At 41.7% G+C, this 24,590-nt stretch overlaps 1 protein-coding gene across 1 annotated transcript in view; it reads left to right on the forward strand.

The window, feature by feature from the left end:
* TTC7A (tetratricopeptide repeat domain 7A) overlaps positions 1-24,590 on the forward strand; it is a 388,284-nt gene that overhangs the window by 114,570 nt on the left and 249,124 nt on the right. Inside the window, exons 12-14 of the mRNA XM_075595818.1 lie at positions 3,130-3,138; positions 8,381-8,396; positions 10,553-10,573. Coding sequence (XP_075451933.1) covers positions 3,130-3,138; positions 8,381-8,396; positions 10,553-10,573 — 46 coding nt within the window. The remainder of the gene's footprint in view (positions 1-3,129; positions 3,139-8,380; positions 8,397-10,552; positions 10,574-24,590) is intronic.

The following is a 24,590-nucleotide window of genomic DNA, read 5'->3' on the forward strand; positions in this document are numbered from 1 at the left end:
TTTACATCTACTGTATGTCAAGGTTATGGAATCTCTGTAAATCAGTGTTGCCGACCTGAGGAAGAGAGAGAACTCTCGAAAGCTTGTCTTATAATAATTATTGTTAGTCCAAATTTAAAAAGGTACTGTATATCTAATACTGAAGTTTCACATTTACATGGCACTATCGCAACTGGGCGAACACGGCTATTTCTACTTAATCCAAGCGATTGGAAAATTCATGCAGATTCTTCCTTCCCTGTTTGCATATTCTTGTTTGTTTAACTATTTGTTTTTACCATTGTTGTATGTAGGGCATATAGTGGACGAAAGCATACAGTATTGTGACATAGTGCAAAAGTGATGCAAGCCATTTTTGTGACTGACACTTCTGGAGTGTCACTTAATGAGCCTCAGAAAGCACATTTAATTGCACAGTGATGCGAATTGGACTCCTAGCATATCATACATTAAAATTAAAGTTGTTTAAAATAATATGAAATTATTATCACATAACTTGTAAGGAGAGCGAACTTTACATAATTTGCCCACAAATCAAGTTTGGGTTCTTTTTTTAAATGAAATTATTTATATTAAAAAATGTCTCCTTTTCTTGTTTTGCTGCATAAATATAACACACATATTAAAAATGTCAAGCACAAGTGCTGGTCTGATGATCTAGGAGCACTTGCTAGGAAGTAAAGCTCATGATTAAAAGTTCTTAGGAAAATTAAAAAGTTAAATCAAAAGTAAGAAAGTTGTATAACTGTTTATATTGAACCAACATACTGTTTGCAGTATAAAAGCTTGCAAACCTCATACAGATGCAGCCACCAGTATCCGATCACTTGCCTGGGTAAAAACTAAGGCATCTCACAGTAAATACCTCAGCATGCCTGAACATTTCTGTGAGATATCTAATGGTCCATCGGATTAACATAGCAGGGGGGTCCCTGCAGTCCAATTCAGTTTGAAGGGGCCATTAGGAATCTCACATAAATGTTTAGGCATTCACTGTGAGATTGCCCCAGATTTTCCAAGGCATGTGATCTAATACTGGTGGCTGCATCTGTAGGTCTCTTCTTCAAGCATGGCAGTCGGTTATAAAGGCTACCGTTATATACATTTTGGAGTATGATGCTATACATTTATACAGTTGAGAGATTATGTACAGCTGAGTCATAGTTGTTGTTAGCACGTGTGTTAAAGATGCCAGTGGTCTTGGAATATTGCTGTTATATTCTTATCTTTCTCTGTAATGAAAACCATATGTAAGAGACTTGTTGTAAAAACGGTAAACCCAAGAAAGCTGGATTGACGTAGTCAGAGATGGCCTGCCCACAAAAGAGCTGGAGAGGGAAGAATATGTCACCGGGATGTGACAAGCCTAAAGATCCCAGTTCAACACTGCTGAGTGCTGAGATCAGCAGGGGGCCTGACCAGCCATAAAAAGCCAAATGAGGGCTCCGAGGATTTCAGATGATGGGGGAAGGCCTGAGTAATTGTGGATGCTCCAGGGTCCCAGAAGACGAGGCCAATCTACAGAGATGGAGACAGAGATGGTAGTGCAGGCCAGATAGTGAGGCCTGGTGTCTAGGAGGATGAGCTTGGAGTCAGCCATGAAGTAAATATGGGAGGCCTTAGGGTGCTAGGTGCTACTGTGGGAGAAGATACATGTCAATGTAGGGTGCACATGGGAGCGTGTGGTGTATAGACGGCAATGACAGCAGTGCACAAGACTGGTGGAACATGACCAGAGCATTTTAGTGCTTGGGAAGCCTTGTTATGCCCCATCTTCCACGTGGCCGCAGCCGGTTCCTGCTACACTAATGCTGGGGCTTCCGTGGCTCATTGCAGTGGTTGTGGATCTTCAGAGGCAAGGGAGAGCATATTCAAACACCAAGGACGGTAAGCCAAAGCAATCCAGCTTACACTGGAAAACCAAAGCGCTGGTTAACAACAACACATGCTAGAACCAGAGCAGAATTCTGAATTTTTAGTTGTGAGATAGACCCATCATAAGACGAGACATTAATCCACGAATTCCAAAGAGAAGCAGAGGAGGCACACAAAAAAACTGTAAAGCCTTTTCAAGAGAACAGGCCCTCTGATGTAGACCATTCAAGATATCAAGGATAGAGAGATGCCAAGGTCAGTCCCCCAAAACATGCACCCTCCATCAGCAATTCCCCCAGTCCAACATATGTTCAATAACCTCCCCTATCGAACATGCGCATCAGGGACTCTATTATTTTATATATGGCCTGCATTTATTGTGTTTATTTACTGTAACACATGCTGTACTCGTTTTAATCGTTTAACCATTTTTTTCTTCCATTTTATTATTGAGAAAGTTAACACGTGTGTGTGTGTGTGTGTGTGTGTGTGTGTGTGTGTGTGTGTGTGTGTGTGTGTGTGTGTGTGTGTGTGTGTGTGTGTGTGTGTGTGTCTACTTTTTTTGTACCAGTGGGATGAAATGAACTCACTGTGCCTGGTTGGCATGGGCTACTATTAGGTTACACAGGGAGATGGCTAAGTCTGGTACACATACATTATGTATTTTATTAAATAAGTGACGGAAACCATTACTAGCACAAATATTTTTGTACTAAGATTGTCGAAAGCTTTTACTACCTCTAGTTGTGATGCAATATCCTCTTTAAAGTGATATTACAAGCAATCAGAGCGAAGTGAAGTTGTCACTGGAATATCAGCAAAGGCATCACTATTCATGATTGGAATTGATAGTATATAGTTAATATTTAAGTTTGATTTAATTTGTTTAGTGTCATAGGTTTAAATATTTTAACAGTGAATATGTTGATCCAGATGGGATACTTTTCTGAACATTTTGAATTAATCATAAACTTTAATTAAATATGTCTGAGTCAGCATCTGATTCAATACACATTTTCTGCCTGCTATATTCTCAGCCTCTGTAAGGGCTAACTTACTTCCCCAGACCCTATCTGCAGGACTGGAGGGATTTTCCCATTACCAGCCTATCACCCCAAAGTCTCAGGAGGTACCTTAAGCAGGTGGCCATTCATGTCAGTCTTTGTCAGTCTTTGGCAGGTTCCTGAGTCCTCTTGTGTCCAGGAAATATAGGTGTCTGAGTGTGTTGATCTCAGCACAGCCTTTGTGCTCAAGACAATGTCTGTGTGCAGGCTTCTCTGCTCTCCTGCTGAGAGAGCCACGCCAGTCGGAGCTGGGACAAGGAGAGGGTACGGTGTGTGTGCAGGTTGTCTGTGGCCCCTGCACTAGGCAAGAGACCTCCATAGGCCCCAGCTAGGCCCCAACTCCCCCTTTGAGCTTGTGGCTGCTGCAGGGACAGGCCCAGTAGATAGGGACACTGCCCCTGGCCTACCAAGCGTGAGGGATACTGCCAGGACGTTGCGCCGACCTGGCATCTGGTGGTCTGGGACCAGATCACAACACAGAGACTATTACGGTGGGAACCTCCAGCTGGATACCACCCCACGTGGAGGCGGACTCATCGCTGACGACGGCGGCGTGGGACCGGACGGCACCTCTTGTCTTCAGTCGGCGCTACCGGTTGCTGGAGCCCCTGGCAGGTATCATCACATCACCAAGTGCACCAACAAATTACACTTTAGTTGTGGGCAGCACTGTCGCACACATTGGGTGGGTTGAAACTTGTGGACACCAGGGTGGTTGGGTGTTCAGGGGCACCTCAGTAGTTTGGGGGATATCTCATCAGGGTGTGGACATTGTGTTGGAGGGCACTGTGGGGTTACGGCCATGCATGGCCTATTTGGTGTGGGTGTTACCTTGTTATTCCTATTATTATCTGCATGTAGTAAACTGTTATCTATACCATTTGTGTGTATACTTGTATTGGGTCCTGTGACGGGGTTATCCAACATAGTTTGGATCCCGCACAGGTGGAGGCGCTGTCACCAGACGGATCATGTACACCCCAGGCTCCCAGCAGCGGAGGTTCAGGCCTCCTGTGAGCCACAGGTTAAGCACCACGCACACATAGTAGCCACCACATCTCCCATAGGGTGGGGGAAACAGTGCTACATATATATATATATATTTAAAAAAGACACTGCATATCCTCTCTCATACCTTTTTATCTCTGGTACCCGTCTCTGCTCACTATGCTATTTAATCTGGGACTGTCATCTTTCTTGTTAGTAGCCTGTTCCCTGTTGCATGCATGAAAAAATTATTGTTGTGTTATGGAAGCTAAAACAAGGTCAGAGCCAGGTTATTCCTTAACTGGTAGATGAGACATGAGCTAATATCTCTTGAGTGAGCTTCTTGACTTATTTATGATTGCATTAAAGATATTGCATTGCTCCTCCATACTTTTCTACTGGTACTGTATGTATCCTGAAAATGTAATCATGAGCACAATATATATTTAAGATAAAGCGGCAATCCAAGCTGACTGACAGTTTTCTTTCCCCCTTTTTTCCACCCCACAGGTTTGAAGCAGGGTGTCTCCGGAGCTGAACCCCATTAATTTCAGCTCCTGTGACCCCTTGCTTCTGGAGATACCTCCGTAGGAGGTGCCGGTAGCTGCTTGCTGAGGTTCATGTAATGGTCTCTTTTCAAAACTCCTATGTACTACAGGCCAATAGGAAGCCGTGATGTCATCTGGTGCGGCCTCTTATTAGCCCATGTGAGACGGGAGCTTTAAACTTGGCCAAGATACCGGCACCCAATACGGAGGTCTGTATCTTGGGAATCGGGGGGTGGGGGGGTCCCCGTACCTGAAATGGAGGAGGTTCAGTTCCGAAGACCCCCTGCTTCAATTCTATATTTAAAAAAAACAAAAAAAACATCCGCTTTGATTGGTCCTTTAGATTAGTTGCAGCACATAAATACAAGAAATGCAATATCTGTGTTCATCCAGAAAATTGAGTGTCTGATGTTCAGGAGGGGGGGCAGTTAAGGTTTAAGGGGAGATTATTATACATGGGCTGGACAGGGGGCAGAGCAAATGGAGGGTGGACAAAGAGGTATGGAGGGGATCTGAGCCTGGTGCAAGCTTTGAGGGACTGCCCTTGGCATGATCTCTATCCTGTGCATCTTGGCCAGGTTCTCTTCGATTGGAGGATCTGTATGACAGTCATTGTGAACTTTGTTAAAAAAACAAAAACAAACATACCTATCCATTACATCAGTGCTTTAAAGAACTTGAAGCCTCCATCGTCTTGCATTTTAAAAGATTTGTTTGACTTCTCTGGTATGCATAATGTAGGTGATACTTATTGCATAATGTAGGTGATTTAACTTTTGAAAATAGTTATCCGAACATTATTTAATGTCTCTCAGCTTGTAACATATACGTTACTGCCCATATTACCTAGGCATGAGACCCATTCCGGCATTGGAAGACATCTTTTTGGCCCATTCAAGTGAATGGACTCTAACAAGTTTTCCGGCATTGGAAGTGTCTTGTGGCATAGCGTTGCTTAGTAAATATGGGCCTTTATCTTTGTAATGGATGCAATGAGTAAGGCGCTCATCTAATATACTGGGTGAATCGTACGTTGAAGAGCTTCAAGTGCTATAAAAGCAGCATTTAAAAATTCATTGATGGCAGTCTTTTTAAGGGTACTTGCAAATCTTATTAATTTTCTAAAGCTCTTTTCTTGTATCTCCTAGCTAAAGGTCTAAGGGAAAAAAGCAACAGTGCAAGAAATGTATTTCTTTACACTCCAAGCTGTTCAGAAATTGTAATGAAATCACAGCTCCCCCAATGAAAGACCCGTGCTCCTTCTTTCTCGGTGGGATGGGCAATGATCATGAATTGTCTTGCTTTCCCTTGAGAGGTTCTAGTGACCTCACAGGCCATGTGAGTGAAGTATCAGATGTCTTTCACAGGAATGCATGACTTATGAGGAGAGGTTAGCTAAATTAGATTTTGTTTACTTTAGAAAAGAGGCATCTAAGAGGGGATATGTTAACTTTATACAAATATATTTGGGGACAATACAAGGAGCTTTCAAAAGAATGATTAATCCCAAGGGCAGTACAAATGACACTGGGTCACCCCTTAAGGTTGGAGGAAAGGAGATTTCACCAGTAACAAAGGAAAGGGATCTCTACAGTAAGGGCAGTTACAATGTGGAAATCATTACCCATGGAGACTGTGATGGCAGATACAAAAAATATCTTCAACAAAAAAAAGGTTGGACATCTTTTTATAAAGGAAAGGTATACAGGGATAGACCAAATAAGTAAACGTGAGAAGGATGTTGTTCCAGGGAGTAATCCAATATTTGTACTCAGGAAGGAATGTATTTTCCCCCTCTGGATCAATATACTGTACAAGTACAAATATAGGATAAAGCGTCTGTCGTCTAAATTTAGCATAGGTTGAACTTGATGGACGTATGTTTTTTTTTTTTTTCAACCTCATCTGCTATGTAACGGAAAAAGTGCTACTTTCCCAGCATACATTTTTATGTTTCATGTCAGTCCCAGCCCAGACCAATGCTTTCCTCCTCCCTGCTGCTTTTTCAAGTTATTTGACCATGGCTTTTTGTTATTCATCTTAAATACTGTACGCAGATATCCTTCTTTACCAATTCCCTGTTCTTTTATTGTTTTCTTCCTCAGACGTGTCACACGTCACTACTCCCCCTCTCCACTAGTCTAGGAAGATCCTATTCATCTATCACTCTGATAACAAAGATATATATATAATATCTATATATATAGATATATATATCAAAAAATAAATAGATGATACCGTTCTGTGGCTAACGAAATGCTTTTATTTGTGCAAGCTTTCGAGATACACTGATCTCTTCTTCCGGCGATGTTACAATGAATGAAGCAAGCAAAAGGTATACTTAAAAACAGTGTCTCTTGGAATGTTATCTGTGCTAGTCCTTCCCCCGGTGTGGATGTGTTTTATGGCTAGAGGTGTCAAAAGGTTCCTGAAAGCAAGTGATGTAAGAGTGTGTGTGTATCTGTGTGAATATAAATGAATGGAGAGCCCACAGTATATACAGTGCTTTACAAAAGGTGTGTGTGGAGTGGGAGTGGATATAAACCTTTTGACACCTCTAGCCATAAAACACATCCACACCGGGGGAAGGACTAGCACAGATAACATTCCAAGAGACACTGTTTTTAAGTATACCTTTTGCTTGCTTCATTCATTGTAACATCGCCGGAAGAAGAGATCAGTGTATCTCGAAAGCTCGCACAAATAAAAGCATTTCGTTAGCCCCAGAACGGTATCATCTATTTATTTTTTGATTATTGAAGCTCGGCTAACACGGTACTGATACCTCTATATATACATATATATATATATATATATATATATATATATATATATATATATATATATACTGTATATATATATATGTAGAGGTATCAGTAACGTGTTAGCCGAGCTTCAATAATCAAAAAATAAATAGATGATACCGTTCTTGGCTAAATAATAGCATTTCGTTAGCCACAGAACGGTATCATCGATTTATTTTTTGATTTTATATATGTATATATATGTATATATTAAAAATACATATTTTACTTTTTTACTATAGCTATCTTTTTACCTACCATGTCATAGAAGATTAACATTGAAGGATCACATGGTTTAGGTGGGATGTTTTAAGCTCCTATGAGAATGAACTTAATTCGCCTTACAGTATATTAATCATTTGTTTCACTTTTATTTCCAGCCTCCCTCAGCTCCTTTTAATTAGAGAAACGTAAAGTATTTCAATGAACTAATATTACCGCATCGGGTCCTCAGCCTTAGTGGATGCTCTGTTGCCTTCTGCTCTCAATGGATGCCTGGCTGCTGCTCTCTGCCCTCTCCTTCCACAAGCATCTGCACAGCTTGGCTCAGACAGAATTGACAGTGTTGCCGTGTTGTGCAGTTGCTTGTAGCTCTTCCCAGTCAGCCATCTCCTCTGATCCAGGGGCGAGCTGAGGACGGTCTGTGACTCATGATGCAGGGAAAATCTGCCGCCTAAGGGCAAATCTAACACTGGGTGCAAATGAGAGCAAAATTTGCAGCATTGCATCAAAATAGTTTATTACTGTAGCCCCCTTTCCCTATGCCTGAGGGAACTACGCGGGCGACTACGTGCGCTGCGGTACCTGTTGCTCACAGGAGGCCTAAGCCTCCGCCACTGGAAGCCTGAGGTGAGCTCTTTCTCATTGCAGTGCAGCGCCTCCACCAATGAGGGATCCCAGCGTTGGCGGGATAACCCCTCACAGGAACCAATACACAGTAATGAATAATACACACACGAGGTATATGACTAACGTGTACTGAACACATATGCAATAGCAATAATAACTGTACCCACAGTGTACACTCAATAACACAATAAGTGGTGGTTCCCCCAAAGTACAGAGGGTGCGGTGGCACCAATACCCCTGGTGTCCTTCCCAGCAAGTCCCACCCAAGTGTGAGGTGGCGCTACCCCTGTGAACCGTTGGTGCATGTGTATACCTTCCTGTGCGCTCCCGTACCCAGGTACAGCTGTCGTATAAGGAACAGTCAGGTCCCACGCCGCAGGCCTACAACACCAAACCCCTCACTCCTTAAGTGTCCTGATCTGCCACGTGGGGTGAGCTCCAGCTCGAGTGTCTCACTTAAATGTCTATGGTCCTGTGGCCTGGTCCTATGCTGCAGAGCACCGTGTGGTTGTCCTGTCACCGATGCCTCAGCACTACCTGATAGTAAAGGGAAAGAGTCCCTATCCGGGGCATTCCATACAATACTGATCTGTGGTGGCTCAGGGCCTAAGGAGCAAGGCCTGAGTCTAGTCTAGGTGCCACTTGCTCCCTGGACACTACCTGCTCCCTTGCTGGCTCACATGCAACTGACCCGCGGTCTTTCGTACCGCGGAGGATATCCTTTCTCTCTCTTCCTGTTCGAGGCTTTCACGCATGCGCATTCTACTCATGGCGTCACACTCAAGATGGCTGCTGCATTGGTCAGGTCCTGCGCATGCTCATTGTATCCTGCGGCGCCACCTCCAAGATGGCCACCGCACTCGCCGCATCTCGCACATTCGCGATAACTTTGCAAATGGCCACCGGTTGCACCAGAGCCTCGGAGCGGTTCCCTGACCCAGTGGCAGGGTAAGGGGACCCTGCTACATTACATCTCCTGCAGTGTGTCATTTGTGATCTTTCATTCTGTCATTTTCAGGCTATTCAGACTTTTTCAATGTAGATAGATACTCTATCTACTATGTTTTCGTTACACTTTTGGTATTTAATTTTGAATAATTAGCCTTAGATGACATTGGGGTCTATGTAACAAAGCACAGAAAAGTTTGTGTTGATGCATTGCACCGATTTGTGCTCTGAGCGGCATCATATGTAACAAAAGCATCTTAAAGCAGCAAAACGTGAAATCTTATTTATATATTTATTTTAAATCAGTTCTGTAGTATTGGATACTTACTGATTTTTATTTTTTATTTTATTCAACTCAATTCCATTTTTAATGAGTTTTAAAGCATCCTTTGATTTCTATAGCAGGTTTAGCCAGCCTGCCCTGCAGCGCAAGTTCTTTGTAACATTTTCCTGTTTGCAATCATTTATTGCCAAAATTCCCAGCAGTTTGAGCTGTAAACTAACAATAGATAATGCTACCTTAATAATATAAGGATACATTGTAGCTGCTGAGTTACAGTACACCGACTAAAGCAGCAATTTATGTTAGGCACACAATCAGGATGTTTACAGATTTGTAATAGGAGCACCAAACGATTGCCAGCTTAGGTAAGAATGTAACATTTTACATTATACAAGAGCCTTTTATGCCTCTACTGTTCATTTTTGCACTAGGCCACCTGTTTCTACCATATCTATCGCCCACTTCCTCTCAACATCTATTGCAACCAGATATCCCTTTTACATATGTAACACCCCTTCCCTACCCCTAAAGGAAATAGCAGGCAATTAGGCCTGGGCCTCCGCTGATTGGGAGCTTGGGGTGTGTCCGGTGCAGCGCCTCCACCCATGAGGATACCAGCATAGGCTGGATGGCTCCTCACTGGAACATATACTTACAGTAGCAAATAATATGCACACAATAGCATAACCAGAATAACTTTTACCGACAGGGTAATGCAGAACACATAATCACATAGCCCATAACAAAAACACACAATCCCTCTTCTGGTACTATATCCCTGGGGCACCTAATACAGCCAGATATCCATCCAGATATCCATCCAGATTTACCCAGTGTGAGGGCAGCGCTACCCTCCCTTGTGTGTTGGTGTGTGCACGTGGGTACCTTCCTGGGTACTCGTGTACAGATGGAAATTCCTCTCCGGGGATAACCCGCATCCGTGATCCCACGATGCAGGGCCTCCAACACAATCCCCTCTCTTCTTACTTCCGGCAGCCGTGTGGTAGTAACTCTAGGCCTGGGGAATCCTCCCCAGTAACTTGTCCTGCTCCGTCGCTCCACTGGTGCTCAGGCTAACAGGCAAGTCCCTGAAGTATGGCCGTCCCTACAATACTAAGCTAGGGTGGCTCGGGGCCTAGCTTGGGCCTATGGGGCATATCTGGCCTAGTCCCAGGCGGCCCTACTGGCTCCCAGGACCCAACCTTCCCCTGCTTAGTCTCAGGCAGCTCTGACCTTGGGGTCCCTAGTCACACAGGATATCCTATCTCCCAGAGGATATCCTGTTCCTCGGTTTTCAGTCTGTTTGGGTGTACCAAGATGGCCACCGCACCTCCGCATAATTGTCTGAGGAACTGCCTCAGTTCTTTCCAACAGTAAGTGGGACCACCCTGCTACACATACACTGTATATAATATTTTTCTCTATTTCTGCCATACCCAATGAAGGACTCTGAGAGGTTTGGAAGCTTGTAACATTTCAAATACTTGTTGGTCCAATAAAAAGCATCATACCCCCTACTCTCTCTCCCTCTGTTACTAAATGGGAGGACCAACACGGCTTCCAACCCTTCTTTGCAATCTGATACATGTGACACAAAATAAAGTACTTTGAGTACTTTAGCGTAAAGTACCTTGATACTTTGACACCAAGAGGTTGAAAAGAAAAATCACCTTTGCATCCATTTTGCTCCAATATGTACGTGTTTACGTTTTTTTTTTTACCACCCTTTATAGCTTTAATGGAGTTCATAATAAGTATAAAAGTATATATTTTAACATGGGTTATTCTGCACACTGTATTTTTTTTTCTGCCATGGAAATGTGAAAGGTGTTTTATCTTATTTATGAGTTTTAGAAATGTAAAGAGTTCATTAAACATGTAGACGTGTGTAGAAGAAGCTCACATTGAGAGACGCAAATAGATTTTATACATCACAGCGTATCGAGTTTGACATTGGTTGTTCCTTCTGGTGGTTTCCTTGCAGAAGCTTAGGCTGGTTGCTACGAAACGAACGTTGAAAAGAAAGTCTTTTCACAGCAGTCAGGAGCCCTGGGAGAGAGAAGTCCCAGTACGGCTCCGTAAATAGAATCATTGGGGAATGAAAGTTAAAATATTAACCATTGCATTTGTTGAAGGATATGATTACAAAGGTCAACAATCTTGGGTATGCTATTAGCACAGCGTTTCAAAGATAATTACTTTTGCATGAGGCTGTAAATTCAATTTTGCAGAGATCCTTAGAATTGGAATGAATCGCGCTCAGAAGACTTGCACAAGATCGGTAGGTTTGGGACAAGACCGATTGTATGATGCAAAACTGAAAAGGTGCTCTCTGGTTATGGGTAGAAGCAGTTGCACAATGAGTGGCTAAAGAAATCAAATATGCAATTACTCCAATAAAGTTGTTTTTTAAAGCAAACACTAACAAACTCTTTAAATGTAATTTATTTTCAGACAGCAGAGCTATTGGAGGCTATGTACGAAGACAATTGTGAAGCAGAGAAAGTGTGTTTTGACCCGTTGCACCATTTTGTGAAGCACAGTTGTGTCAAAGGCTAGAAAGAGGGGAGTACAGATTAATGGAAGCCAGAAAGTTAGGCCGCCTTATGTTTAGCAGCTTTTTAAAGAAGATTGAAAGGGGAAAAAAACTAATGTACAGAGGCGAACAATTGAATACAGTATATCTTATAAGTCTGTCGTGCAGCTCCCCCTAACTCCTATTGACACTCCCCAAGTCGCACACGGGTCAAACCCGGAGCATAATGCTTGATGTATTGATGCAAAAGGGCAAAACATAAGTGACAAGACTTTCTTCCATTTTGCTCCACAATTTGCCTTCGTACAGTACAATGCCGCAGTTATTTCTTGTGGCTGAAAATAAACCATTTGATACACTTATCATATTCACCAAGTCGGTTCTAAACACCATACAATGTTCAAATTTCAGATCTAAAAAAAAATGATGCAAACAGATTCTTTTTTGCATCAAGAAATACTTGGTATGTTTGTCTCAATGTGTCTAATGACGTTTATCTCAACGTCTAATAACAACGGAGCCATTTAGTTGCATCTTTTGATATACAAATGAGTGAAGCCTGCTAACCCTGTCAAGGTAAACTCCAAGTGTAGCAGGTACCTATACTAAATGCATACAATTTGTTATTGTCCTATGGACTAAACTTTGTGAAATATGTGAAAGTGTCCAATGGGTTAAATGAATGAAGCATAATGCTTTTTGTGATTTAGTGCAATTAACCAGTAACTTCCCTCTACATTCAGAAAAAACTGTGGGTGCACAAATTCCTTATTGAAAAATAATAATATATAAGCATATTTCTCTTAATTCTGTCAGTTATAACTATTAATGGAATACCCTAGAGCAAGGGTGCGCAAACTTTCCCCCCTGCTCGCACCCCCCTCCTTACAATGTCTCCGGTGTCAAATGATGGTGTGGGGTCACATGACCTTACGTTGCCATGGCAATGTGACATCACGTGACCCTGCCGTGTTGCCATGGCGATGCGTCACCGTAGACAAGGTAAGTGAAGTTACAGAGGCTTCATGCGATTCCCCTGGCATTTAATTAAAATGCCTTGGGGAAGACCGTGGGGCCTCTGCAACCACCGCGTCCACCGCGTCCACGTCCCCCCACATAAAAATCTCGCACCCCCTGGTTTACGCACCCCTACCCTAGAGGAAACATAGACTTTGCAAGAGCTGGGCTGCTGTTCATGGAGCCTTCGGAGGAGCCACCAGCACGGGGTTCTAGGGAGGACAGTTGGGAATGAATGGGGAAGTGCTGCGAATACCCTTGCACCAGCCTTTACTGTAGGAGGAGCTGGTGTTGTTGCTTGGTATGAAGCCTGGTTTGTGCTATTGTCTCTTTTTTACCCACTATAATCTTATTGTGTGCCGGGTTTGCGATTTCTGTTGTGAGAAAATTAGTCATGTCACTGTGAAACATATAGTAAGTTATGTTATGGGAGTATAAAAAAATGATCAGCTTTGTATAGGTTGGCCTGAGTGTTGTCATACTACAGTTTGTGTATTCATTATGTCTTGATTGTAGGAGAATGACACGATCTGATAATTGGTTAAAAGCATCTGTAATAAGTTAAAGTGCTAATAATGTATATGTATACCCAGTCACCTTTCTAAAATGATTGGTAACATTAAGTATTAACCAGGAGCAGAGTCTTCATAAGTATTGGTTAAGGAAAGATTCCTAGAATTGACTGTACTTTTTCACTCTACATCCTTGAACTGGTTCTCTGTCCATTGTTTTTGGTTTTGTATCTGTCCTCGTGTGATCGTGGACTACACTGTATCTCATATATTTTCTCTACTTTTATTGACTTTTCTAGTGTTACTTTTTCTGCATTGTGGTTCCACATAATTTAACACATGTAAGACTATCACAAAGTCTTTAATGCCAATACCTATTTACTCCCCTTTAAACTCCCCTTGTATGCAATCGGCTTCTCTCTTGTACTCTCCTGTCTTCTCCAACCCTCTTGCCATTAATTTTCTTGTGGTTAAAGTGACCTTTTGTCACTGAGAAAATTCACCTTTTAAAGGTCCTGTAGTGGTGCTAATCCACAAAACACCTTCCAGCACCAGAAGACAACGCACAACCCAAGACACTGTCCCGGTGCTGGAAGATGCCATATTTTCTACTATAGTACCTCTAGAGCGGAGCAGCAAAGTTACAGATTTCACAAAAATATTCTGGTTGTATTTTGAATCTGGAGTAAAAACATACTTGTAATATGATGATCAAGAAAACGCATATCAATATATGGTTCTTTAGAGTGGCTGAGAGAATGAAGGAAGTATTTTTGGCTTGTGTGCGCCTATGTGCCGTAGTAACCTAAAATGTGTCCATCTGCGCCATCTGCTGCAAAAATGAATCCGCCAGGTGGCAAAATGCACGTTGGGTGCATCATTGTACGTCTGACGCCACTTCTGATGTCCGGCTCCATGAGTTCTGAGTGTACAGGGGAACGCTAATGGCGGACCTGCAGTACGCCGAGTTCACTTAAGGCGGCACAAAGTGCTCTACCAGTTCAGTTTTATTACGAACAGGCACTTAATCCAATGATAGAGCAGTAGGCTATCTATCCTTCTCACCACTATTACCATATACCCAAAACATCCCAATTCCCTTCACCACTATTCTCTAATCAAATGATTTACGATCCTATATGCGAGAGACTGTGAAAATGGATTTGTAAACATTAACAGAAAATTAACCAATCTATGGAGGATTAGATATTGAGGCAGTTTATTTTTCTAGCAGTCGGTAGCCTCTTAAGAAAAAGACATGGGTGTTATATATATTTTAAGTTTACTGTAAAAGTTTTACTCATCACTGGGAAATAGGACACTTTTTATCTATCCTATCTCTATCTATCAATTAGATTGTAAGCTCTATGGAGCAGGGACTCCCTTTCCTAAATGTTACTTTTATGTCTGAGCACTTCTTCCCTTTGTGTTATCTTATTATTTATATTATTGTAACTATTACTTCTGTGAAGCGCTATGTACATTAATGGCACTATATAAATAAAGACATATCTATCTACTGTATCTGTCTACTGTATCTATCTATCGATCTACTATCTATCTATTGTATCTATCTATGGTATCTATCTATCTATCTATCTATCTATCTATCTATCTATCTATCTATCTATCTATCTATATCTCTTCAAGGCACTGGTCTAGTTTATAACATTGAATGCATTACAAGCTAAGTTGTATTATTATTGGGGTCTGTAGATATGATTTAAATGTATAAAAAATAAATGAGTGCTAGGGGATTTATACCTGAAGTGCACCTCATTTAGGATTTCTTTCTTCTCATGCTAAGACAATTTTTGGTCTAGTTAAGATCCCAGGTAGCACCCAAATAGGGATTACTCCCTTTCAATATAATCATAACAAGTGAATTAGAGCGAAGTATCTTCTTCAACTTTTTATTTTGTGGGGTGCACAGAAATGGACTGCACAAGATGTATAGATGTTAATGTTATTTACTAGAAAACAAAATCTGCTTGTGCATCAAAATCGTCTGTAGTGTTGGCGCAGAATCAAATTGCTATGTGACAACCAAAAATGTATTTCACAGATGTTTAATTATGTAGGTTAATAAAATTTATTATTTTCACAATATGGCTATTACAAGTATCATTACGCTCATTTTTAGCACTAAACTGAGAACATTGCCTGCCGTGTGGTCTGCCGTGTAGTGGCTCAGTGGCTTACAACACTTTGGCCAAAATGTTAAACTAAAAGACCATTTTATTCAAAAGATATCTATACATATATATTTAGGCACTGTACCGTGTATAAGTTTCATTGGTTGTGCACTGAGCTCTGTCTGTGTTTCATGTTCTGTCTCTGGTTTTAAATATATATTGCCATGCTCAGCAGCACTCCTCTGTGACACCTATATGCTTATATATATGTTGTGGTTATATTGGGGGTTCAATATGAGCTTGCAGGTGTTCTGTATGTTTTACAATTCTTGTTCAGCTGGTCTTGGCTGATTGGAGAGTGGCAACCTCCTACCTAGTTTGAAGCTCACCCCGCCCACTTTTAAATGGTTAAAAGCTCACTCCATTGCATCTCCCACTCTCAGGGGATCTTGCTTGCTTACAGTTTGATTGTGACAAATCTAATACAGAGTGCTTTTCCTGGTAATGTACAGGTTAATAAGAGCTTCAATCAGACTTAGAACTTTGCAACTAATTTTGACAGATTTATTATAAATCATTCTTTATGGTAATGCAAAGGTTATTAAGAATTTATAATAGTGTTAGGGACCCTTGAGATGTGGTCTGCCGTGTAGTGGCTCAGGGGCTTACAACACTTTGGCCAAAATGTTAAACTAAAAGACCATTTTATTCAAAAGATATCTATACATGTATATTTAGGCACTGTACCGTGTATAAGTTTCATTTGATGTGCACTGAGCTATATCTGTGTTTCATGTTCTGTCTCTGGTTTTAAATATATATTGCCATGCTCAGTAGCACTCCTCTGTGACACTTATATGCTTATATATATGTTGTGGTTATATTGGTGGTTCAATATGAGCTTGTAGGTGTTCTGTATGTTTAACATTGCCTGCCGGGGTGCCTTGTCCAGTCTGTCTAAAACCTAACAGCATTGTGGCCCCTGCTACTGCACCCACCTAGCAAAGCAGAATGAATTCCAACCACTCCTGTCCACCTGCACACTTCAGGTCATATAACTCCATTGGCCAATTTTCTCACAATTGAGTAGAGGGACCAGCATTTCACACTGCCAAGGGGTGGGCCGTTCACCTCCCTAATTCGGCCCATTCTTCACCAGCACAGAAAAGGCTGATTCCAATCCGTCGTGTAGCTCTGCACTAAAAATATAATTGCCTATTTCTGTTAAGTGGACCCCATCACTTCTAATCAATCCAGATTCAGCAGTGCTGGACCACTGTATCCCCAATTGAAGAATACAGCTTGCCATGGCCCTGTTGATTCTTATTCTGCTTTTTATTGTACCAAACACACTCTAATATTATTTACGAACAAATTTAAAAAAAAATCAATACAATAAGTCTCTGTGCTTTATCTCTCCATCATTCAAAAATTGTAATGATGGAGAAATACACAACTATAGCGATATATATATATATATATATATATATATATATATATATATATATATATATATATCTATATATATATATATATATATATATATATATATATGTGTAGAGGTATCAGTACTGTGTTAGCCGAGCTTCAATAATCAAAAAATAAATAGATGATACCGTTCTGTGGCTAACGAAATGCTTTTATTTGTGCGAGCTTTCGAGATACACTGATCTCTTCTTCCGGCGATGTTACAATGAATGAAGCAAGCAAAAGCTATACTATAAACAGTGTCTATTGGAATGTTATCTGTGCTAGTCCTTCCCCCGGTGTGGATGTGTTATATGGCTGGAGGTGTCAAAAGGTTCCTGAAAGCAAGTGATGAAAGAGTGTGTATGTGTATCAGTGTGAATTAACATGAATGGAGAGCCCACAGTATATACAGTGCTTTACAAAGGTGTGTGTGGAGTGGGAGCGGATATAAATGGTGTGGGTGGGTGTGGAAATGTGAGAGTTAGTAGCATAACTAAAAGTGTGTGTGGATACTATGTGGTCCCTATTGGTGTATAGGGACACATCCACACCGGGGGAAGGACCAGCACAGATACAGAGGCGGCACATTTTATTTGAGTGCGGCTAGCTCCGCAAGCCTGGGGATGCCCCGGCATGCTAGCCGCACTCCCTCGGGTCACGCGTCATCGGGTGCCTGCGCCCCCTGCACGCGCATCCAGGGCTCACCGAGGGAGCCCTGGTGTCCCGCGATGTGGGGGACGGCGGCAGGGGGTTCCAGGGGACCCGGCGGACCCGGCAGCGGGAAGGAGAAAGCCCCGATCGGAGGGCGCTCCTCCGTGTCTTCGGCGTGCGCCCGGCACCCTCCGGCGCGCGCCAGGTTACTGCTGCGGCCGAGAACGGGCAAATGCTCGAATAAACTCGGCCGCAGCAGTAACATTCCAATAGACACTGTTTATAGTATAGCTTTTGATTGCTTCATTCATTGTAACATCGCCGGAAGAAGAGATCAGTGTATCTCGAAAGCTCGCACAAATAAAAGCATTTCGTTAGCCACAGAACGGTATCATCTATTTATTTTTTGATTATATATATATAAATTATATGATTACAAATAATATGTTACAATGCCAATATAAAATCAAATATAATAAATTGTATACGTGCAGTAAGTGATGAGTGTCCTCTTAAGAAGTGTCCACTTCTTATTACGAAGTCCTGCAGCCAGATGGTCCCTAACATTGTAATGCAGACTTAATACTCAAATCATTACCCCATAGATGCAATAATAAAATCTCTAGTGAGGAGTGCAATCGTCTCTGCCTTAATGTTTTTGGGAGGGCATGCACTTTTTGCATGCCTCTGCATCCCAACCATATGACCCTCTCCCAGTACGGAAAAGGACCAAGACGAGGACCACATGGATTACATGATTAACAAACATAACCAGTATAACGATCAGAACGCCGTTGCCTATTCTTCTTGATGATCTTTTTGATCAAACTCGTGCCTAAAGCAGCCCTAGCTAATCCAGAAGCCACCCCAATTCTGAAAGAAGGGGTCCCATATTCTAACACGTATTCCCACTAGCACCAATATTTACGCAATGCTGTCACTAATTATGATAACGCAACAGTGCATACCCATCCTGATGAATACAATATTCACAAGCTAAACTACTCTTAATTGCATTATAATCATAAAGTGCAGTCAACAGACAAAATGTATCCTCTGCTATTGATATCTACTGTAAGAAAAGCTTTGTCTTATGTTAAACCTAATTTAAATTGTCTCTAATCACTTCCTGCAAATGAAGTTATTTAGCCAAGTTCCTTAAAGCTACCACCAATTCCCCAACCGAAGAAGGCATTTATAAAGATTGGCTTGAAAAAGACAATTTATACTGAGAAGGCAGGACTCCTCTGCCCTCCTATGTTAACCCTTAGACGACCTCTGCCTCCTACATTAGCCCTAGGACCACTTCTGCCCTCCTACTTTAACCTTTAGACAACCTCTGCTTTCTTGCATTTCCACTTACAACACTCTGCCCACCTACTTTAATCCTTTTCATCACATCTGCCACCCTGCTTTACCCCTTAGAACATATTGACGCCTCTTTCTCAGTACCTCAGACCACCTCTGCCCCTTCTGCTCTACCCCTTAGACCACATCTGCCCTTTCTGCTCTTCATATACCACCTCTGCCCTCCTATATTGTGTCATTTGATGCCGCACTGAGGTAAGGGTTGGGGGGCGCGACAACGGAAGAGAGCAGAGGGGGGGGGGGGGGGGGGCGCAACAAGGAAAGTTTGCGCACCCCTGCTTTAGACCATCTCTGCACCCTTTAGTCTTCTGCTGTACACCTGAGTGCACCCTGGTTCTGATCTTCTTTGCTGAATACTTTTCTGGACCCTTAACATGACATTTGGACCTCTGACCCGGCAAAGGAGCAAGACGTACAATAAGTGAAGCCTCTTACCATGAATGCAAAGTGTACAGTGTGTGTGTGTACTGTTTTGACGCAAGGAGTGATCACAGATTGCTTCGCTGCAAATTGCATCTGAATGGGAAGTTCGAAAGAAGAAAACTAATGAAAAAGACAAAAACAATCAACATCAGTAACCTCCAGAATATCAGCAGAGAATTTCAACTAGAACTGAAAAATTGCTTCAGTTTAATCAAAATGAATGGAAACACTTTACCAAACAGTTATGAACACTGTAGTTGAAAACGCAGAAAAAAATGGAGGAATCGCTAACAAAAAACCAGAAGAAGATATCTGATGAGACAAAACAATTAACGAGGAGACGACAAGAAATGAAGCGATCCCAAGATGCAAGAATAAGAATTGAATATGCAGAGATGTGCAAGACAATCCGCAAATGTATAACTGAAGATGTAAGAACATTGTACTGTGATATGGTGAAGAAGATTATTGAACATTACAAAAGCTTAAAGAAGACAAAGCAGCGACTTATGTTTGGGAGAGACAAATCATTAAACTTAAACAAGACTATGGATCAACAATAAACGATTGTGCACTTCTTATAAAGACGGTTGAAAAGTTCTACATAAAATTGTACACGAACACAGGGCATAATCCAGCAGAGGACAAGCGAGAAGAAACCACCAATGATGTGCCATGCGTCTTTCCAGAAGAAGGGAAAAGTAAAACATCCATTTAAAACGGGAAGGCTCCCAGGGAAGATGGAATTACGACTGAAATCTTGGAAGAAACTGGGGAAATAAAAAAAATTACTGCAAAGCTCTTTACATGCTGCTTGAAGAAAATGAAATTTCCAGAACAATTAAGTAATACCATATTTCTCATCCACAACAACGGAGACAAAGAACACTTCAAAGCTTTTCACAACAGAATTGTTCAAGACCTTAGATTGGGAAGAAAAAGGAATCAAACTCAATGGTGAACATTTTGAGTCACATACAATTTGCAGATGACATAGTTATTTTTGGCATAAGTCCAGAACACCTCCAGGAACAAATTAAAGAACTCGCCAAAGCAAGTAAGAATGTAGGCCTCCATATGAATCTCGGCAACACCAAAGTAATGTTCAACAAATGTTGTCAAGTCTTCCATGATCGAAATGAATGGAATAGAAGTAGTAGAAGTCGAAAACTATGACTACCGTAGCTGGCAAATAAGGAATGGGATGGAGGCAGTTTGAAGAAACTAAACTATATTTCAAGGGAACCTTCCACTGTGCCTCAAGAGTAAAGTTTTCGACCAGTGTATGTGTGTGTGTGTGGGTGTGTGTGTGTGCTTGTTTTGTATCTAGATATACATAAAGATATATTCTGTATTTTGGGTTTCTTAAAAACAAGAAACGTTTGGATAATTTTATATTGATATTATATACATTTAAGAATTTGTGGTTTTGTTAGGAAGCACTTTGAAATGTTATCTCCAGAAGCAGTTTCTCCCATTTGTGTGTGTGTGTGTGTGTGTGTGCGTGCGTGTGTGTGTGTGTGTGTGTGTGGCTTGTATCAAAAGGGCGGGACGGGGACAGAGCTCTTGCATCAGCCTAAAAAGAAAAGTAACAGTACATGAAGGGATAAATATAAACAAGAAAGGAAAAAGGGACATTTTTTCTATCTTGTTTATGTGAATAGTTGGGATATCTTGAATTTTTTCAATTTTTTTTCCATTGATGGCTCAGTTCTCTGTTTCCTGTGTGTGTCCTTTTATCTTCAAACACTTTTGGCACCTTCTCCCCTTATTCTTCAAAGTAAGATTTGAATTGTATATACAGCTCAGTTCTACCGCACGTCTACTATAAACAACTTTGTGTTAATAGGGTTTGTTTCAACACCTCTATGGGAGGAGGAGTTGCTCAGTGAGTAAAGACACTGACTGACACTGAGATTGTTACAGGGGAGCCTGGTTCAATTCCCGGTGTCGGCTCCTTGTGACCTTGGGCAAGTCACTTTATCTCCCTGTGCCTCAGCCCCCCCCCCCCCCCCCAAAAAGATATATAGATTGTAAGCTCAATGGGGCAGGGACCTGTGCCTGCAAAATGTCTCTGTAAAGCGCTATACAAGAACATGCTTTTATTATTATTATTATAATGGTCTAACCCTCTTTAAAGACTTAGATTGTAAGCTCTCCAGGGCAGGGATTTCCTTTTGTTGTCTGATCTGTATCATTCCCTGTACGGTATTATCTCTCTTGTAAAGCTTTGAGCGCTATATAAATAAAGATATACATATTCAGTATATAGATGATCTGAATCCGCAAAGCAGGAAACACATTCTTAAGCAAAGCTGAGGTGATGGTTGAGATCACAAGATCATGTCAACAGACATTAACCAGTGTTTCGCAGGGAGTAGCAGCACATTAGGGGCATATGTGTCTCCTGGCTGCATATGAATATGCTTTACCAATGTGAACAGATCATATTGAAAGCAATGCGCTCTTGGCTTTGACATATCTGGTGCTATTTTTACACCAGTTTTGCATCAGGAAGACTTTGACAGTGTAATATTAGTAACCAGTTGCTGTATTTATCAGAGCGGAGGAGATCAACCTACTGTTACAGTAAAGATGCAATGCAACAGTCCCTTTGTACAACCTGCTTTTATTTTTTATTTTCTTTATCATCCCATCTATTTATTTTATCTGTTGTGTAGGCCAAGGGTGCGCATACTGTGGGGCGCACAAGATTTTTCAGGGGGAGGGGGGTGGGGCGGCGGTTGCATAGGCCCCGCACTCGCCCCGCACTCTTCCCCCAAGGGATTTAAATTAAATGCCGGGGGATTGCGTGAGGTCTCTGCAACGTACCTTACCTTGTCTTTGGCACGCATCGCCATGGCAACGTGGCATCAAATGATGTCAAGTGACGCCGAAGAGAAGTTAAAGGGGGGAGAGACCAGGTAGGGGGGCACAGCGGGGAAAGTTTGCGCACCCCTGGTGTAGGCTATTCAACGAGTGAAGTGTTATGTAGGAATGATAATGAGTACTCTTTTGTTTAGATAGGAGTAAAGTTATTTTAATATACAAAGTTGGTTCTGCTTTAACCCATTTATTGCACTTCAATGCGTGGCAGGCTCCTCTGGCACTTAACAGTTGTAAACTTCAGGTAAAATATCCACCTAAAAAAAATTCTCATGGTGTCTAACGAGCTTAAGCAACATTTTTACAATTATGCTTTTCTGTGATAAATATGTCACTATTGCTTTGTAGCACTTGCACCACCTGAGTCAATTTCATAATTCATTCGATATTTTTTGAGAACCTACACTGTCTCACTGCAGCAATTATCTCCAAATGTTGATAATTATTTATATAATCTTCCACATTGGGAGATCCTATTATGTAGATTTGCACCTCTGTAACTGACAGCTGCCTATTGATTCCGCAAAGAAAGACCTGGAAAGATTATGCATATTGGGTGATTAAAATTTCGACTAGACTGCACGCCAATATAAATGGTGCAGGTGAAAATGAGCATTATATTTAAATCTTCATGACACAGCCCTATAATGTAATTTGGTAATAGTTAATTGTACTTTGACATTGCTTTTGTGGGTGCTCAAGGAACATACCAATCCCTAGAGTGGTGATCTCCAGAATAGTATACAAGAAATGTACATAGTCATCATTCCCATTGCATTCCAAATTCGATAACAGAATCAATGCATGCTACCAGACATTGGTTTATTGTGTAGCAGAAGCCTTTGAAGATCCATACAAAAGTAACATGAGATACCTACCAGGCAGTAGTATGATGAAAACATAGTACAATGTTTTGGACCCCATGGACCTCTTTTCACATACATTCTCAGGACTTGATAAAATGATCCCCATGTCTCCATCATACTGCAAGGTAGGAGTCTATAGTAATGTACAGATGTAGCAAGACTTGCTGTCCTTGTAGGTGTGGAAAAAAACGCGGGAAAACTGGGGCCCGATTGCAGCCCCTCCACGGCCACAAGGACAACAGGTTTTGCATCCTGGAAGGATTAGCGCTGCGGGGGTCCATGCTTTTGAATGGGACCCCACAGCATTAATCCTTTGCTTGAATGGGCTATCTGCAGGGAGAGAATACTAACACCCACCTCTTAGATGAGCTGCGCAGTCGTCTCTCCATCTCTTCGTCTGGAGCCATGTCCCCACAGCGCTGAAGTTAAGATGCAGGGCAGTATTTCCTTCCCCCGGGTGATGTAGATGCCCTTATATGGGTCTTTACATCACGAGGGGGAGACTACTGTATATGGCCATATTGGGTCATCTTCCTCATCAAGGGGACCGGACAGGATATGCAACACTGTCCAGCCCCTTGATGATGCAAATGACCAAATATGGCCATATAGCCTTCCCCTCATGATGTAGAGACCCATATAAGGGCATCTATGCCAGGGGGAGGAAGTACAGTACAGCCCTACATCTCTTACCTTCAGCACTGCAGGGACATGACACCAGGCGGAGAGATGGAGACAGCTGCAGGCGGCTGTGCGTCTCATCTAAAAGGTGAGAACCGGTATTCTCTCCCTGCAAGTGGCTCAAAAAGGTTACCGTTGCAAAGTCCATTCAGATGCATGGAATACCACAGAGTTAGTCCTCCTGGGTCACTTAATATCCTCGGGGCCGCCAGAGCTGTAGCTGCAATGCAGCCGCACTAGAGCAGTGACAATCGTGACACTGAGGTCAGGAAGTCTGGCTACATCTGTACTATTGCTTTTGTTTGCAGCATTGCTAATTTACTGTTACATACTTCATAATAAATGTCACGCAGCGTTGGTCAGCCATTGTTGGTTTGCATAGTTGCATAACCCTTGGGTAGTTGGTGTGTTTAAAAAAAAAAAAAAAAAAAAACATTGATTTGATTGAATACAGTACCTAGAAGGAATTTTTTTTTTTTTTAACATTTCAATCCTCATGTATATCAGGGGCTATTTGAGATCAGATATTTGAGGGACATATATTTGAACATGTTTGTAGAACATTGAAATTGCTACATCGCACACACATAATCACCATACTTTCAAATGCTTTTACTTTTGTTTATAATGCATATCCCTGCTGTACATAAAGTATTAACTTACAATAAAAATACAGTGCAATTGTCT

Source organism: Ascaphus truei, chromosome 4 (genome assembly GCF_040206685.1).
Source record: "Ascaphus truei isolate aAscTru1 chromosome 4, aAscTru1.hap1, whole genome shotgun sequence".
Classification (NCBI taxonomy): Eukaryota; Metazoa; Chordata; class Amphibia; order Anura; family Ascaphidae; genus Ascaphus; species Ascaphus truei.